General features: G+C 33.8%; 1 protein-coding gene across 4 annotated transcripts in view; it reads left to right on the forward strand.

The window, feature by feature from the left end:
• LOC126821166 (UTP--glucose-1-phosphate uridylyltransferase) overlaps positions 1–18,015 on the forward strand; it is a 51,750-nt gene extending 33,735 nt beyond the window's left edge. For all 4 annotated transcript variants that reach the window (XM_050549548.1, XM_050549549.2, XM_050549547.2 and 1 more), the window contains exons 7-14: positions 1,483–1,616; positions 4,377–4,465; positions 4,677–4,745; positions 9,138–9,169; positions 9,406–9,502; positions 13,708–13,950; positions 14,203–14,307; positions 16,613–18,015. In XM_050549548.1, coding sequence (XP_050405505.1) covers positions 1,483–1,616; positions 4,377–4,465; positions 4,677–4,745; positions 9,138–9,169; positions 9,406–9,502; positions 13,708–13,950; positions 14,203–14,307; positions 16,613–16,720 — 877 coding nt within the window. In that variant the 3' untranslated portion in view covers positions 16,721–18,015. The remainder of the gene's footprint in view (positions 1–1,482; positions 1,617–4,376; positions 4,466–4,676; positions 4,746–9,137; positions 9,170–9,405; positions 9,503–13,707; positions 13,951–14,202; positions 14,308–16,612) is intronic.
• Positions 18,016–19,150: the final 1,135 nt, after the last annotated feature.

The following is a 19,150-nucleotide window of genomic DNA, read 5'->3' on the forward strand; positions in this document are numbered from 1 at the left end:
TGTGCCATGAGGGAAATTTTGCCCGGGCAGCGGCACTATGACCTACTCTTACACCGAATTCCAACTGCCAAGGGATCTTTTACGTTCATGCCAATGTGTACATGAGACCTCAGTTTTCTGTCTCATCTGAACAACTAGACAGCTGTCCTTGTCAGGCCCTCCATCCTGCATCACTGACCAGGCAAAACCATGTTGGAAAATCCTGATGAACTTTCTCGGCCAATGCAGGGACATACTCCTCGCAGTGTTTTGTTTGATTAGAGCTAATCCCACTTAACACTGCTGTAAAGGAAGCAAATTTCTGTTCCAAATTATGACTGGTCAATAGTCCGATTAACAACCAATAGCTAACTGCATAACAATATCAAATATATTTACATAATGTTACGTCATGACTCACTATTTTATTATGCCCAATTAACCAGTGCATAGCAGAATATGGCAGAAAAACTAATTGTGTGACAAACTAGGCTATCAACATGGATACAATGTAAACAATACTGTTTGGAGATGAACAATACTTTCACTGTTTTTAATACCTTAAATCACTGTCCAAAGTTTTAGGGAAGACCCCAGATTAAACGAAACTTGGGATAGATTTAATTGAACAGGAAGAATAGACACACACCCTCAAAAGCTCAAGTATCAGAAGCCAATCCAAAAATGGCCAGAGAGGGATTTCTCGGGCCATTGCTTCAGGAATATTATGCAGGGCTGGAACATGCGACCTCCAGGCTAGCGATCTAGCGTCCTACCCACTAAGCTACCGTGACTCCCAATTTGGAACAGACTCTTTGGAATCATATTATTGTCTCCCCCATTAGCCTGTCTGTTGGGCTATATAATAGTCTATATGCACTGTATACAACAAAACCACACAAAATTGTAAACTTCTGAAATAAACAGTGGTATCAGGTGTTCTGCATGGTAAAGGTTTGAATCTCAATTTGCTATGACATAGCAAATGGATGTCGAGATAAACTCAGAGCTAAGCCTACCAGTCGAGTCACAGATGAGAAGTGGTATCAGGTATTCTAGTTTTCCAGGTGATTTAGCGTTGATCTGTTTTCTTCATTGAACTTTTGTTATTCGGGACACCAATATCTACTAAACCTATGCCTCCTCTTTCTTGGGTATAAAATATATAATTAAAAAAAGAAACTTTTGGTTTGCTTCTCTCTAAAGATTCTGGTTCCCCATTTTTAAGTTTTGAAATTTTAAACAAAACTTCTTCTCAGTACACAAGTGGCTGTTTATTAAGAAAACCCAGAAGAACTAAAACTTAATTTTGTTTGGACCAATGACAAAGTAATATTCTATATACATCATCATCTTAGCTAGTGAAGATAATTCCACCAGTGACAAACAACATTTTGAGCAGCAGATCTATACCATTATTATAATATTATTTTGTAGGTCCATCTTAGTTTTCATAGATTATATCATAAAACTTACTATAAGCTTATTATTATTATATTTTAGATGGTACCCACCTGGTCACGGAGATGTTTATGTGAGTTTTTATAACTCTGGTTTGTTAGATTTATTCTATAAAGCTGGCAAGAAATATGTTTTTATCTCAAATATTGATAATTTGGGAGCTACTGTTGACTTGAGTATTCTTTTTTATAGTCTGATTTAACTGTTCATTAATGTTAACAAAACTTGTGGCTACACTTGTGCAATCCTCTTGAAATTCATGTTTTTTTTCTGCAATGAAAAGAAGCTGGTTTAGTTGTGGCCCTTGATGAGTTGTACAGATTTGTATAACAAAGTAAAAAATGTTTGAGGTGCCCAAGTTTAGATTTGTACAGATTGTTTGCATTAATCAGCCACAGAAGCTTATCTATTTCCCTTACAGACTTATAGCCCATGATAACTTTAACTTGCTAAGAAATTGTTTCAGTTTAGTGCATTAGTTGATTTAATAATAATATATAACTTTATGTATGGTGTGATAACTGGCAAATAATACCTGAAATCTTAAAGATACTTTCCCGCGTACGTTTGATGGTATATTTAGACTAAAAATCAAACTAATCAATCTATCAAAACTTTGCTTCAAGTTCCTCTCAAAACTTTGTACTCATGGGGAGATACCTCAAGCTATAAATAAACTGTTGTTAGAAGCCATGTTTGTCACATAACTTCATTGTGGGATTGTCCATTTTTTAGAATGTATTTTACATTACTTACTGTCCATTTACCATACATATTGAGGCCTAAGTAAATTCTTACTGTATTTTTCGGTGTATTAGAACCATTTTTTTACCAAATATTTTTTTTTCTAGAATAGGTGCGCCTAATACATAACGTTAAGCAAATTCAGGCTTTTCCCGTGTTGTCACTGAAGCCAGAAGTTTAAGAAATAACTGCCCTAGAATCAACACATGTCGACCGGGTGACACTTCCTTAAAAGCTTATGATATATTATCACTCAAATTAAATACAATACTGTTCTTTTGTGTCCATTTATATTTGTCAATAATGTTTTAGATATGTTTAAAATGCATCCATATTTGTGAATAACCTTATAGATACGTTTAAGAAATGTCAATAATTATCACCCGTATTTCTGTTATTTCGTGCATAAAAAAGATGTCGACATTTTCTGCTATTCCATGTACGGTATACCGTTTGTCATAACCAGCAATGCAAACACCAACGGCCGATAGCCGTTCAACTTTAACGGTGTTTAAAAAAGATAGCACACATATCGTTAATATTTCTTGCTATTTCTACAACATATATTTCTGCTATTCCGTATACTCATGGCCATTACAGGCAGTTCTAACACATCCCCGTTAAGGTCAGTGGTGTTATCAGTCACGTTGATGAATAAGGCGGGGCATGCATTCATACAAACATTTTTATTGGCTCAATGTAAGTCATCGGTATTAAGGGTGGAATTACAGTTATAAACTGACATACATGTGTTATATTGAAGTCCTGCAGTCTAACCTGTCGGCAAAACAGAAAATCTACTCGACATATATCATTGACATAGTCAACCAATTCTTTCTCAATTTGTGGATAACGTGCATCGCTCCATCTATTCACTTCTTTATTTGGTTTATGTGACTTAAGTTCCCGACTCATAGCCGCCTTACGTTCGACTCACCCAAATTAAATTAACAACCCGTGACACTGTTGCCGTACTCTTTAGCGGTTCGTCTCATAGCCATTCTGAATAAATAATTTCGTTGGTATTTTCTATAAATTGCTGTAAATTTTACATTTAGCCATTTCAAGTTATCGCTAGTTTTCATGCAGTATAGATTCACTGATTGATCCATTGTTATAATTTACCGGTATCGTTAAATATCTACGGATGAGTTGTCACTTTATGCTTTATGAAGTTGTTTGTAGTTCACAAAATCATTGTTTCTTTGATTGGTATTAAAAATGCTATTGTATTATGTTACTGATAGATCTAAATGGCAACAATCTAGGTATTGTCATGCTGCGTGTAGTGGGTGGGGCAATGGATGCCATCGTTGTCAGTTGTTTGGATAGTATAAAGTAAACTAGAATTATTGTTTCTTTTTTACCGGTAGTCATAATTATTATTTCATTTGTTTATCATCAATACCTATTCATTTATCACAGACATTTGATCGTGAATTTAACAGGATGTAATGGACGGCGATGTTTGTTGTGGGTGGGACTTTAACTACAATTTGACTATGAGCGCCAGAATTACCATTTAAGTTTTGAACAATGCAATTGAAAGTTATAATTAATATAAAGTCTTATGCAATTCAAAAAATGTATATAGAGTTTTTTATTGCATAAAGAAATATATATATAAAACTTGATATGGCTAAATGTTGGCAATTATTATAACTGTAAACAATACAGTTTGGTCCAGTTACTGAAGATCGCAGGTGAATTTGAGTCACGTATGGTATAGCATGCGTTTCACAAGGTGCTGGAGAAGGGTGTGCCTAAACCATGCACTTTTATTTTTTCCTGAAACACCTCTGCCAAACACGCCCTGAGCCTTATCTACGCATACGCCTAATACACCGAAAAATACGGTAATTATTTTCTGTCAGCTTCTTTTTCTGTCGTTTAATTGCAGAGTCATTTGTACGTTGACATGCCTCAGTGTTCCCAACACGACCTAACCATTTGATCAAGAAATAACAATCGTTCCCTCAGTCAAGCTAGCACACAATAAGCTGGCAGACAGCAGTCGGGTTGCCAGTTAGTGATACACTGACATTTTTGCCCAGTGTTTGCAAGATTGGGTGACTATACTTTCCACATATACCAAATTTGCAATAGTTTTATTGGAGATAACCACCCGATAAATACATTCAGGACAATTTATCTTTAAAGTTAAATAATACAAAAACCTTAACAGTATTTAGATATATTAAACTTTTTATTAACTACTGAAAATGGTACTGCACCAGAATTTGTAATGGAGGTTACAGACAAGACGAGAGCTGATGTTAAGGTATGAAATTATAGATTTTTTCCTTCTTTCTTCAGTTTTGTCATCTTTTTTCTTTACATGATCAGTATATTCTTTTGTTAGTGCAGAAGTTTATTTTATAGAGAGTGTGAGAAAATGGTGTTTAATATCCACTCATTTATCATTTGAAGCACATTGGACGACTTTTATTTATTCTGTGATAAATTATTAAATTAATGTATATTTGTTATAGGGTGGTACATTAGTAGAAGTTGATGGTAAACTCAGATTATTGGAAATAGCACAAGTACCAAAGGAACATGTAAGTTTTTACTAATTTTTCACTAATGACAACAGTTTCTGTTTAACATAACTACCAAGATTTGATTTGATGCACTCACATAATAAAACACAGTGATGTACCAACTGCCCAATAACACAGTAACACAGACAATACAACTTTATATTGACATGAAAAACACATTGACAAAGTATCAGTATAAACTGGATGTTATTATGAATTTAATAACCAACCACATGCCATTTCACATACCCGGTGAGTTTCCGGCAGGATATAAAAAAAGTACACGGGTATTGAACATTATCTAGTGAAAGTACACCCATTAGGCATCAAAAATATAAAAAAATGAAAATCGCCTATAGAGGACTTTTTCCATGGTGAGCCAATAACTCTTTTTTAAAATTTTTACAAGGCTAGCACATGAAACATGCTCGATATTTTTGTTACAATCGGAATGAATGAAATGAAATTGCCTTTAACGTCCTACTGTTATGCTCCGACTGGGTTTTTGAAGACGGGCATATGCCATACAGTGTGCTATGACTATGAGAGAAATTTTGCAGGACAGCGGCACTATGGCCTACTCTCATGTTGAATTCCAACTGATCTTTTAGTGCATGCCAATGTATACACGGGACCTTGGTTTTTTCGTCCCATGGACAGACCAGATAGCTGTCCTTGTCAAGTTGTCTGTCCTGCACCACTGACAAGATGAAACCATGTCGAAAAATCCTTACCGGATTATCTTGAAACTCTGGATACTTATTCCTAATACCCTAAGGATCACCCCTAATGTTTTTGGTGCATGCATGACCCCCTGGGACCAAGCCACGCCAAAGTTATCTGTGTGTCTTTGTGTCGCAATTATTTACAGATCCTTTTGAAACTTTGCATACCTATTCCTAATACCCTAAGGATGATCCTATTATTTGTGGTGATTGCCCGACCCCCAGGCGCTGAGCCACACCCATTTTGGCTTTATGTGTCTGTGTGTGTGTGTATTGCCTACAGGCCACAATTTTTAATGGATCGTCTTGGAACTTGATACATGTATTCTATAGCCTAAAGACAGCAACTATTGATTTTGGTGCATGTCCCGACTCCTCTAGTGGCAAAACCACACCCTATTTTTTTATGTCCACATTTTCATGTGGACGTATATTGTCGTCGCCCCTGTCCGTCTGGATGTCTGTCTGTCTGTCTGTCTGTCCGTCCACAATTTGTTTGTGGACACTCTACAGGTCACAATACTTATCTGATTTTGACAAAACTTGAAATATAGATCTACCTTCCAAAGACCTTGGTTCCTTTCGATATTGGTATGTATCAGACCATAACTTGAAATATGTTTATAACCCAAAGTTCTTGGTTACTTTCGATATTTGCGCTTATCGGATGGTAACTTCCTGAATTATGGTCCCTGATTGTACGAAAATTCGCATTTTTAGCTTGTGGTTCCTCTAGAGGTAATAAATTTTTGTCCGATTGAAAAAAAAAAACGTTTGAATATTTCACTGTTACACCCTAATGACTGTTAAGTAGTGTAAATTTATGGTATATCAAGGTTGTGGATCCTCTAGAAGTCACAATATTAATCTGATTTTGATGAAACTTGAAATATATCTTAATAACCCAAAGATCATGGATTCTGTCGATATTCGTGTATATTGGATCGTAACTTCCTGAATTATGGCCCTTGGTTTTACGATAAAAAAGCTTTTTGTTCAGCTTGTTCTCTATCCATCTCTTGCAAAATGTTGGCGTATCCTGCCTGGCAGCCACTGGTTGTGCTTATCGTATACTAGCCACAATTCTGAATGGAGCATCTTTAAACTTGGCATATTTATTCCTTATAGCACAATTTTTGTGTTTATCGTATACTGGCCGCATTTCTTAATGGATCATCTTTAGACTTAACATATGTATTCCTTATAGCCTAATGGCAGCAGCTATTGATTTTGATGCATGTCCCGATCCCAGGGGCAGAGCCACGTCCATTTTTTTTGTGTTTGGCATCTTCAGGCCACAATTCTGAATGGATTATCTTGGAACTTAGTATACTTATTCCTTATACCCCAACTACAGCAACTGTGGAATTTGGTACATGGAATTTGGTACATTATTAGTGAGCAGAAATTCGTCCGTGTATCTGTTATCACTCGTCACATCAGTCAGTTATATAGAGGGATTACTCATGTTTTCCTTTGGCGTTCGTCACTTCTGATTCAGGAAACCTGTATTACTCAGCTATCGTAGCAATGATCTCTGTGTTAAAATTATATTTGGAATGTTTTTAACCAGCTCTATCACATATGTGATAATGACTGGCACCAATATTGTCCTTTAATAACCGATTGACTTTAAATTTATGTGGACTGTTTAGAGTCATAAGACAAAGAATCCTTTTGATTTTCAACTGTTTCCGATAATTACTTCTGGAGTTATAGCCCTTGACTTCTTCGAAAAATCTTGTCGAAGCTGATAGTTACAGAGTTATGGCCCTTGATCTCTGAAAAATATTATAGAAGCTCTTGAGGCTTAAGTTAATATCAGATTGACTTTAAACTTATACACAGTATTTAAGGGCATGAGAGAAACAATCCTATTCATTTTCAACGATTTCCGATAATTACTGCCAGAGTTAAGGCCCTTGATCACTTGTGGATGCTCTAAGAGGCTAAAGTTAATATAAATTGTCTAAGGTCATGAGACAAACAATCAAAACAAATTCTAATGTTTTTTTGATAATTACTTCATGAGTTATTACTCGTAATCAGATTTCATGTGTTGTAAATGTTCACATTACTGACAAAAGAAAAAATGCGACAACACTAGTTGACTGCCCGGACGACTTAGCTGTTGTGGGCGTATGTTTTGTTGCCTGGCAACTTATCTTTGCGAATGTCATCAGAATTATAGAAAGAAATGATTGTATAAATGACTTAATATAACTACAGTTGAAAAAAAAATGATCATTTAACATGTTTTACTCTGAACACCTAATGTCTCCCGATTGCGACAAAAATATCGAGCATGTTTCATGTGCTTGCCTTGTAAAAATTTTAAAAAAGAGTTATTGGCTCACCATGGAAAAAGCCCTCTATAAATCTATAGGCAATTTTCATTTTTTTATATTTTTGATGTCTAATGGGTGTACTTTCTCAAGATAATGTTCAATACTCGGGTACTTTTTTTTTTTATACCCTGCCCGCAACTCACCGGGGATGTGACCTCTCTCATGGAGAAGTCCAGTGATGAGTGGTATCAGGTAAGGTAAGCATAACTTGCTTCACTCACAACACTTATCATTGCATGTAGCTATGAGGCTATCATTAATCAGATTTTATAAAGGCAGCAATGCACCAATGAAATTAAGATTACACATTAACATATTATAAGTGTATAGATGGATATATTAATATATATTCTTGGGCTTCACTATGATGATGGTGTTCAGCCACATTATAGCAAGTTCCCTATATATTATTATGCAATCCAGTATAATTACAATTTACAGTAGACTTCGTATAAAATGGACACCTCGGGACTGGAAGAAATCGTCTGTTATAAACGGTGTCCGTTATACAAAAAATCTGCTATCGACCCTGAATTAGCGACCAGAAGGTAACACCATCCCATGAAATAACAACGTTTATCATATGCAGAATCTATAGAACATACATGTATTTACCTAAAAGTCATTTATGTATTCACATATTATGGATGTTCAAAATAAACAAGCTTATTTGAAAAAGTCTGTAATGCAGGTCTGCTTGAATCCGCCAGAAACACGAAGAAGAGCATTATCGAACTTGGCTGCCACGTCCAGTAGGTCGTCCTGTCTGTCTTTGAGAGCATCCTTTACAGTAGGAGGCAGGGTCGGTTCAAATTCAATTTCAGTTTCGGCTATCGTCAGCATCTTGACCACCCTGTTCTTCGCGAATTTATTGTACAATCTCTGCGTCAGTCAGAATCTGGTGCGTCTCATCATCTTCGTCTATGGCAATGTACTCCTTTATGTCTGGATATTTTCTGGGAAAAGTATTCCGGTAACCGATAATAAAATCACTAATATCATCATTTTGTTCTTCTTATTCGAGAATCCGTTATAAAAATGGACTTTTACATTGATTTGTTGATTAGGGACTGATGAAAATCTTCCATTATAAACGATTGACCGTTATACAGTGTCCGCTGTAAAAGACTTTCTATTACAAAAATCGGGACCAAACTGTTGTGTCCATTATAAGCGATTGTCCGTTGTATGCGTGTCCGTTATATGTTGAGTCTACTGTATAATCAGGTTTAAACATATTAATGTATATATTGCACATGTCCAGTTTTAGAAAAAAAATTATACTTTAATTGTCAACAAGAAGTCAAACTGTCAAATTTATTAGCTGTGTTTTTCAGGTGGACGAATTTAAAAGTGTTAGTAAATTTAAGTAAGTATTTAAATAATATATGAATTATAGAAATTAAGTATGATTTGGATTTGATTTAAAGGTGACGATCTGAGACCTTACTGTAATTTCTTTTGTTGGCAAAATAAACTTTTGACAACCAAACTGAAAGAGATGTGAAAATATATTAAAATCTAGTGTTTTAACAGTTTTATTTTACTAGGAAAGATTTGTTTTATTTGTCGTTGAAAATATATTATTTTGATTTTATTCTTCAGAATCTTTAACACTAACAATTTATGGATAAGTTTAGAAGCTATAAAACGTAATGTTGAAGAGAAGACGTTACACATGGAAATTATTGTTAATCCAAAGGTACATACACTTTTCTTCTGCATGTAGCATACTGCTGGTTTGAACAAATTATATACAACTGACACTATTCTGCCCATACCAATATTTGTTGCAGTCGAAGCAGATTTATTTTATACTGGAGAGATTGAGACTATACTATTACATGTAGGGAATGTCCGGTTGTCAGTCTGAAACATCCCGAATTGATAGAATTGCAATTGAGTGAAGTAGAATCTTAGTCTGATTCAGTTTGTTACATAATTCCCATCTGTCGTCTTTTCGGGTAGAAATCGTGGGATAAACTTAAGTTTGAAGGTTTTGATATTTAATGACAAAAAACCAATGTTGACATTTTTTCTGAGTAGGTCTTCATAGTATGGGAGACCATTATTTGATGGTTTCTGAATCCAATTCTGCTATATTGTATGTCAGTTATAGATACAAAATTAACGATGGTTAAAAATGTAAGACTTACAACTTTTGAAAGGGTAATTAGTAAATTAAAAAGTAGAACAGAAATGTATAAAGCGGTATACAAAGAAATAAAAACAAGGACTGCAAATGAAATACAGTAGAACTTATATTAAGCAAGCACCCAAGGGAAATTTAAAAATGCTTGCTTAAAGGAGGTGCTCTTTGACTAGAGGTATCCAATATTGCCCCAACCCCTACCACAAAAAATAAAGATATAGATTGCATATATTTGTTTATTCATGTAGTATAACAATAACAATACATGTACTTTTTATTTAGTTGTGAATTCAAAGTAGTTGCGTATACATGTTTGTTTAGTAATACTGGATATTTCTTTTACTTTAATCATAGCGTCTAAAAGTTCTATATTGTCGCTGTCTTTTGCATAAGACAATAATGTCTCAGCGGAATACTCCGCAGAGCTTAACATAGTTTTTTCGAATTGAACAACAATATTGTTATCACTATCACTTTACGAGGCGTAGTAATATTAGACATATTGATAAACAATGTCTTATCAATTCAGACTCTTTCTTATATATCACCATTGGCTTGGATATGAATAGAATATTGATTACTGGTTAAAATTATCAGCTTGGGGTGTGAGTAAGCTTGTTAATTAGTGAAAGTAAGTTCAAGCTAAGCGAGTAAATCGTGTCAAGATTAGTGACAGTTCAGTCTCGTTCGCTCAAGCGAGAACGTGATTCTCTGTGATTCTCCGAGATTCACTATGATGTGCTCGCTTAATGGATGAAATAGCATGATCTGGGGCTAATATAGATGCCCGTTTTATGCGTTGAACAGGTGTGTGTTTAGTAGGGGTTAAATTACTTAAAAATCGCTTGGGGGATTTTTTGGTGCTCGTTGAAGCAAGTGCACGGCCGTGCAAGTTCTACTGTAGTAATACTTACTATAAGAAACCTTTGTGGCAGAGATTATATTATCAATTGACCCCAAGCTGCATGTGGAAGAAGTCCTTCAGATGAATGCTGTTGCGTTGGAAAAACAACTATATCACAACTAATACTTAGTCAAAATCTTCACAGCATCCCATATCCCGGCAAAAATTAGCAGCCATCTTTGAAATATGCCAAGTATGTGAACATTGTAGAAGGTTGTAAATGTCAGGAATGGAATCTGCGACCCTGAAAACATATATGTGACCCCCCACAGCATACTGAGTCACAATGAGGAAATTTTGAAAATTGAGTTATTGTTATTATCACATTCTCCAACTCATTACCTTCAATTTGATGTATAGTTTGTCTGAATTGGGCAAAATTTGACTGAGCTGTGTCCATTAGAAGCTACCCAACTCACAAAAGTAAGTTTTGAGAAAAAGCAAGTCAAAGATTTGGTATGTTCAAAAACAAAATCCCATAGCAACCAGGCCATTTATCTGCTGTTTTGTCGTTGAATATATCTTTCCATGGGTTTTCAGGGGTGCTGAAGACGAAAATCGTTGTAAAAATTTGATCTGACTATTTCCACAATTTATTCGCTATATTTTGTCGTTTTATATGTTTTTTATTTAGGATTTCAAGGGTGCTGACAAGACGAAAATCGTAATAAATGCACTCCTTTCGTAACGAAACATCCACAACACATACGGCATAATATTCACATGATAGTGTTATACTGAAGAACAATCTATACATTAGTGGTCTGTTGTGTATAATATAACTTTAGTGAGATTAACTTAATCTTAATCTCATCAATTAATTAGAACCTTAGTGCCAGGTCAGGAGATTAAGATTGTTGATTGGATAATCATCAAAGAAGCCGCAACAGCTGTACGTGTGTTCATTTAACATGTGAATTAAAATAAGATTTTGCGTGTACGATAGGTCAATTATTATTTTCAGGTACCGTGACGTTATCAAAATATGAGTCCCTATAGGAATGTCAATTTCATAGTCAATGCTTACGTTCACTTTCGTGCATTTTGGCTTTGATGTAAATATCAACATTATTCAGAGGATACTCAATGGCAGACTCGAAAATCGTCACATTTCGGCTCGTTGGTCGTTCTCATTTTTTCGACCCATTGTGATAAGATAATTTTAAACAATAATATCCCAAATGCATTCCTTACTTTGCATACCGTATGAAGAAGCGACGGTAAACGGAATTCAGCTATCAATAAAATTCTCTTCGAAAAGAACATTATTGGCCATTTTGTTTATTTCTATTTAAGGCCTATAGATTATTTTTTAAAGATGATATGAGATATCAAACAATCATCACTTGGATTAATTATTCAGAGTAAATAATGAGTTGTCGATGACTTTATCATTGACCCGTGACAGTTGATTAGTAATAGTATTACTCAATGACACACACCCGCTTGTCGATTAATTTACTTCATCAGCCACCTGGTTTCGATTAACACTCAACGCCAATCTATACGATCAGAATTAATATTTTTTTTCTGCCACTTATCAGAGTGAATCGTATGTAGGTGCCCAAAAACATTGCCAAAACCAAATATTTATCGATAATGTTTTGCACGCGGTGTCTGGGCCAATCAGCAAAGGAGTTGTGTTGACAGCATGGCAACAGGCGGAGTTTATTTATATTTTTGGAGTGTTTTAAAACTCGATTGTATCCGTTCAAAATCAATTCATCGACAATATTTTGATCATATTTATAAACTAGAGATGCTCCGCTTTACAACGATGACAATTATTATGCAGGAGGAATGACCGATCGTCCCACTGCGAGCGAAGAAAAATAACTAATTTCGCCGAGAATTTTAAGAAATAGGACAGATTTAAGAATACGGTACTCTTACAAAACGTTCAAATACATGTGTTTTAAAATGTTTTATTGCTATTTTGATCTTCTGTGTCGTTAGATAGTATATTTATAGACTCATTTTTGTGAAAATCTCAATTTCGTTCAAAATCAATATTTTCACTTATTTTGTCTTTATCTCATTATTGATTCTCCCGCATTCCGACTCATTTAGATGCGGACGGTCACATATATGGATACAAAACACTACTACTTTATGAAAGTCAGCACATCGTCCGATTTTATCGCCAAAAATGGTCGCCATCTTGGAAATATCTTCATGAAGTAATGAAAAAAAATCTGAAATATAGCTATGACCCCTGTCAATACCAATACAGTGCCAAATCACAGTTGATATGTCGATAACATTATAAATAAGTTGAAAACAAAATATAAGTTAGAATAATATCGCAAAATGGCTACCTTTCAAATAATGGCGTCCCATACTATGAAGACCTACGCAGAAAAAATGTCAACATTGTTTTTTCGTCATCCACGATTTCTACCCAAAAAGCCGACGGATTTACATTAAGGATCAGATTATTTGACTTAATTAAACACAACTAATATATGTTTCAGCTGTCATGGTTGGTTGAGATATTTTCTTATGCAGTCAGCGCACTGGTTTTACCCCAACATCCGCCTTTTCACTTGATTGTCACTATTTTTAGGATTGAGAGAATTCAATACCGAAACTTCGAATCGAGAATCCCTGTAGAGTTTACTGTAGTCAGAATATGTCAAATACTCCATAAATATATGTGTTGTTTAACTGATTGAGTGTATCATTACTGCTATATGTAAAAATGCTTAAAATAACATTTTCTGGCTAAAGAGGGATGCATGAAATTCAATAGAAGAATGAACGTTTTCCTTATACAGAACAGAAGTTCCTATACAGCAAAACAGAAGTTTCAGGATTAAAGTATTAAAATGTGATTTGCTTTTTTTTTTAGACATTAGATAATGGTGCAAATGTAATACAGTTAGAGACAGCTGTTGGTGCAGCTATTAAAAGTTTTGAAGGAGCTTTGGGTATAGTTGTACCTAGAAGTCGTTTTTTACCAGTAAAGAAGACATCTGATTTATTACTAGTTATGAGTAATCTATATTCTATGAGAACTGGTGCTCTAGAGATGAGTCCTAGAAGATCTTTTCCTAGCGTACCTTTAGTAAAGCTAGGCACTCATTTTAACAAGGTATAATTACATTTCACACACCAATATTTCATATTTGGTCATAATACTAAAAATCAGAGAACACTGTAACAAACATGATTTCTAAACCTCAGAAAACCAGGATAAAGTCAGATAATATTTCTGAAATAAGAAAAACTTACAAAGAAAATGATTATCTCTATACATGGAAAAATATAAAAACTAAGTACATGTAATGGAGTAAATTAGAAAAAGGTTGCTAACTATTAATTGTATGTTTATTTGTTTACGCAGGTAAAAGAATTTTTGTCAAGATTTCAGAGTATTCCAGATATGTTAGAATTAGATCATTTAACTGTGTCTGGTGACGTGACATTTGGTAAAGGTGTTTCATTAAAGGTGAGTAAACATTGAAACAGTACACTGGTAAATACATTTAATTACAATTTAACTGTCAATGTTAATCAAACTCCAATCTTTTATATAAAGGGACAAAAATCCAGAGAGGTCATAAATCTTTTAAAAATCAGGAATTCTTTTGTAATAAAGCCTCAGTTGGTTTGCATGAAACTGGTTCAGAATTATTATTATATTTATGAACTTAGACAGAAAACATCTGGGGGCTTGAAATCAATAGCATAAGATTTTAATGCCAGCTTCAAATGATGATAACTTAATAAAGTTATATATAAATAATAATACTATATGATTTGCATATATACTCTTCAAAAAAAAGTAGGGGATATTGAAATACAAATACCTATGCATGTTGTGATATGATAAATAGTCATGGACCTTTGACATGCTTTGAGAGTATGTTCACAGATGAAGAACTTGTCGCCCCAACAGAACCACTTAGCTGCACATGCTACACGCAATAGCGCCATACACGTGAGAGGGGTTCATTGTCAAATTTGACACTTCAAGGAAGGGTTGATGAAATTCAATTAACAATAGTCTATGACGTCTCAGTGTCATAGTAACATAATAAAATTATTATACAGGCAAGGGTAGTTATTTCTTAGCCTACAGACTACAAATATTCAATCCCACCACGGTCTTTATTTTATTTAATTTAATTGTTCTCTTAATTATCTAGAATTAAATTTCGGGTGGTACTTCTCTATAAAATAGCTTTTTTTTGCCTCCAAGAGATCGTTGTTTTTGCTATTAAGTCTATATAAAGGAAAAACACTAAATTTGCCCCCACCCAAACTTCAAGATGTCCACTGAGCGGGATCATCCTGTCAAACAATCTAATGATGAAGTTGTTGAAGTACTTAGTCCAGAAGACTTAAAATTTCGACCAATCGTAGGGGGGCCCAATAGCAGTACCCAGCGACTCAGCAACTTTATAGACATCATCTTAAAACCATTATGTTCTCGCGTTAAAAGCTTTCTTTGCGATGATATAGATTTTCTACATCAATTACCTGCACAGGTAGAACCAGGTAGTACAATTATTAGCTTTGATGTAGTTAATTTATATAACAATATAAGCAAAGATCTGGGACTAAAAGCTGTCGAATATTGGCTAAATAACCACGTAGACCTCATACCAGACTGGTTTTTATACGCCCAAATGGAAATGTGGTCGTATATTCATTGCCGTCGCCCCCATCCGTCCGTCCGTCGTCCACAATTTCTTGTGAACACTCTACAGACTACATTTATCATCTGATTGTTTTGAAATTGATATATGTTGTTTGCATTAGTGAGATGAAGAAGCCTATTTAATTTCAATAACTTCGTTAATTTCTTCTGGAGTTATGGCCCTTGTTTCACTTTGTTGTTGCACCTTGTGTACAGACTACATTTATCATCTGATTGTTTTGGAATTGATATATGTTGTTTGCATTAGTGAGATGAAGAAGCCTATTTAATTTCAATAACTTCCGTTAATTTCATCTGGAATTATGGCCCTTGTTTCACTTTGTTGTTGCACCTTATGAATGCTCTAACGACAAAAGTTATCAACCAATCTGTGAAATTTATATGCATCATTTAAATTAGTAAAACAAAGAAGCCTATTGAATTTCAGCAATTTCTGTTAATTACATCTAGAGTTATGGCCCTTGTTTCACTTTGTTGAATCTTGTGAACGCTCTAATGAAAACAGTTATCATCTGATCTGTTTGAAATTGATATGCATCATTTAAATTAGTGCAATGAAGAAGCCTATTAAATTTCAGCAATTTCCGCTTATTACGCCGTGAGCTATGGCCCTTGTTTCACTTTGTTGTACCTTGGGAATGCTCCAACGACAAAAGTTATTATCCGATCTGTATGAAATTTATATGTATCGTTTAAATTAGTGTTTTTTCTTTATATAGACTTAATAGTAAAAACAACGATCTCTTGGAGGCAAAAGAAAGCTATTTTATTGAGAAGTACCACCCGAAACTTAATTCTAAATAAGAGAATAATTAAATTAAATAAAATAAAGACCGTGGTGGGATTGAATATTTGTAGTCTGTAGGCTAAGAAATAACTACCCTTGCCTGTATAATAATTTTATCATGTAACTATGACACTGTGACGTCATAGACTATTGTTAATTGAATTATTGTTTAATAAATGCCTGAAGAGCCGCTATCGCGGTGAAAACGTTAGCATAAAAATGTAGTTTTATTTTGCCATCTTTAATTTCAATTATATATTACCAAAGAGCAGCTTTAATTAAGTATTATATATATATTTACAGGGGACTGTTATTATTATTGCTAATCATGGTGAAAGAATTGACATACCTGCAGGTGCTATCTTGGAGAATAAAATTGTATCTGGTAATTTACGAATATTGGATCATTAGTATTAAGTTTTATATATATATTATTGATTTTATACTGGTTACTTTCTTGTACCATACTGTTTTATGTTATATATCTATATATATATCTACAGGGCTTATATATAATCAATCAAGCAATGTATACTACACTACATCTGTATAATTCTTTACAACTGTATAATATTCTTTACAACTGTATAATTCTTTACAATTGTATATAATTTATGCAAACTATATACATGTATATTGCTGTGCAAGTGTATAAATATAAATGTCACATCACTCTTTATTCTGAAGGTTATTTGAGATCCTCACATAATTTCATGAAATCCTAAAATAAACATCTTGGAGCCCACATATATGGAGTTGGAATGTTAACTCTCGGGATCATGAAAATAATTATATTCGGGGCCCTTATTCACGAAAACTTAAACTAAGATACAATCAAAATTTTAAGAAATACTGCAATTCGATTGGCTGACCAGTAAAATCAATTTGCATATATCCAATAAAGTTGCAGTATTTCTTAAAATTTTGGTTGTAACTTAGTTTAAGTTTTCGTGAATAAGGGCCCTGATCACTTGGGTGCTTGCCAGGATTTTGATATGGTTATGCTTGGATCCTGAAAAAAATCTTAATCTCTTGCTGTATTCAAGGGCTGTTTGCACAGCTGTGGAATAGTATCTATTTTATTAGTTGATGGTAATTAATCTGAGTATTTAATGACTCAAATTGATCAGAAAGCTGCTATTTTCTGTTCATTGTTCAATTGTGATTGACAATTTGCTAGGAATCTTCCTTTTTATTGAATGTACTTACCAGGTATTACAAATTTTAAATCATTCCTCACATTCGTACAGTGCTGTACTTTTACCATATCATATAAACAATTAATATTACTAATAAATAGAATTTGTTGTTTATATTATGTAGTAGTAGTAGTAATTTGTTTATTATAGTGTATCACACTATCATGATGGTTGTAATAGCTGGTTGAACTATATTTTAATATCTGTTACATTCAGATGATCCACTATTTGGATTTGTTAACTTTTAAATTGTGGGAATACTTTATCTCTAAAGTTTGCATATTTTTGTTGATTTTGTGATATTAGCTATGAATTGATTATTTTGGTGTTAAAAATTAAAATGGTGATATAAATAAAGGGGATATGTTTGTAGTTATTTGCTTGGATTGTTGTTAACACCTTTGCTTGATTAATTTGCAATATATTTGGTGTGAATAATTATATTTGGCATGTGTACTAGTAAATGATTTATAATATGTTATATTCATAATAAAACATGAAAACTCAGTTTTATAGTTTACAGTTTAATTTCCATCTCACTAATAGCTTTTGAATAAAGGTAACCACCCACCTGAATGTGGACCTTGTTTGAAGACAGAATTGATCAAATGTTTATAGTGAAATAACAGGGGGGGGGGGGGCGGAGAGAGAGAGATCATCGGTTACATCCACTTTTAGAATTACAAGATAGCTTGTCATCTAATTACCGTATGTCCAGAACAAACACCTTAATAAGCTTTTTCACTGCATGTTTCAGCCAGGGACCCTAACTTAATGATGATCAATTAATAATGACAGTAACATTTTATTCAAAATATTACGTAAAGACACAAAATTGTAAAGCACTGTCTTACTCCATTAAACATACATTATGCAAGAGCTAAATCTGTCTATTGCGGGTCATTCTTTAGGCCTGAAATGTTATCTAAATTATTAATTAGGCATTAATTAACCTATCCAGACCAGAATCAAATCTAGATGGCATCGCTAGCCTGTGATCTTTAGTGGATTGTGAGCCGATTTGCTGCATAACTTTCCTTCACGATTTAACGATTAAATGATCAAGGCTAGGCAGAAATTGAATCGCTTTGTTTTCGGTTCATAGTGGATCAATTTGAATGAAATTTTCAGCAAATTGCTTTTACATTATCTAGTTTTTAACTATTATAGCGAGAACTGCCAACTCAATATCGAATCTCCCATAATGTATCTTTAACTACTATTCCTAATTCTGGGCAGAAAGTAATGACTTGTGGGTAAAAAATGAAAAAAACATCAGTATTCTGATATATATATTATTTCATATAAAAACAACATTACAATTTCATACATTATAATTTAACAGAACAGTTATTGCACATAATGTATGCATGTTGATGAAATTTCTTTAAATTACTTCAAATAAATACAACTTTCTTAAATAAAGAGTTAAAATATACTATATTATTTTTATCATGTACATTGTTAATAGTATTGTGTCTTCTTCACCAGTACTAGCAGTAAACCAATTTATATATCAAATGATCACGACAGATGATGAGTTTTACTCACATTTCATTTTCTTGTACTGATAGAACATATTAGGTAATGGCAGTCTATGTATTTAGGGTGAGTTGTATGGTTTGATCTCTGTATTAATTTA

The sequence above is a fragment of the Patella vulgata genome, chromosome 5, assembly GCF_932274485.2.
Source record: "Patella vulgata chromosome 5, xgPatVulg1.2, whole genome shotgun sequence".
Taxonomy (NCBI): domain Eukaryota; kingdom Metazoa; phylum Mollusca; class Gastropoda; family Patellidae; genus Patella; species Patella vulgata.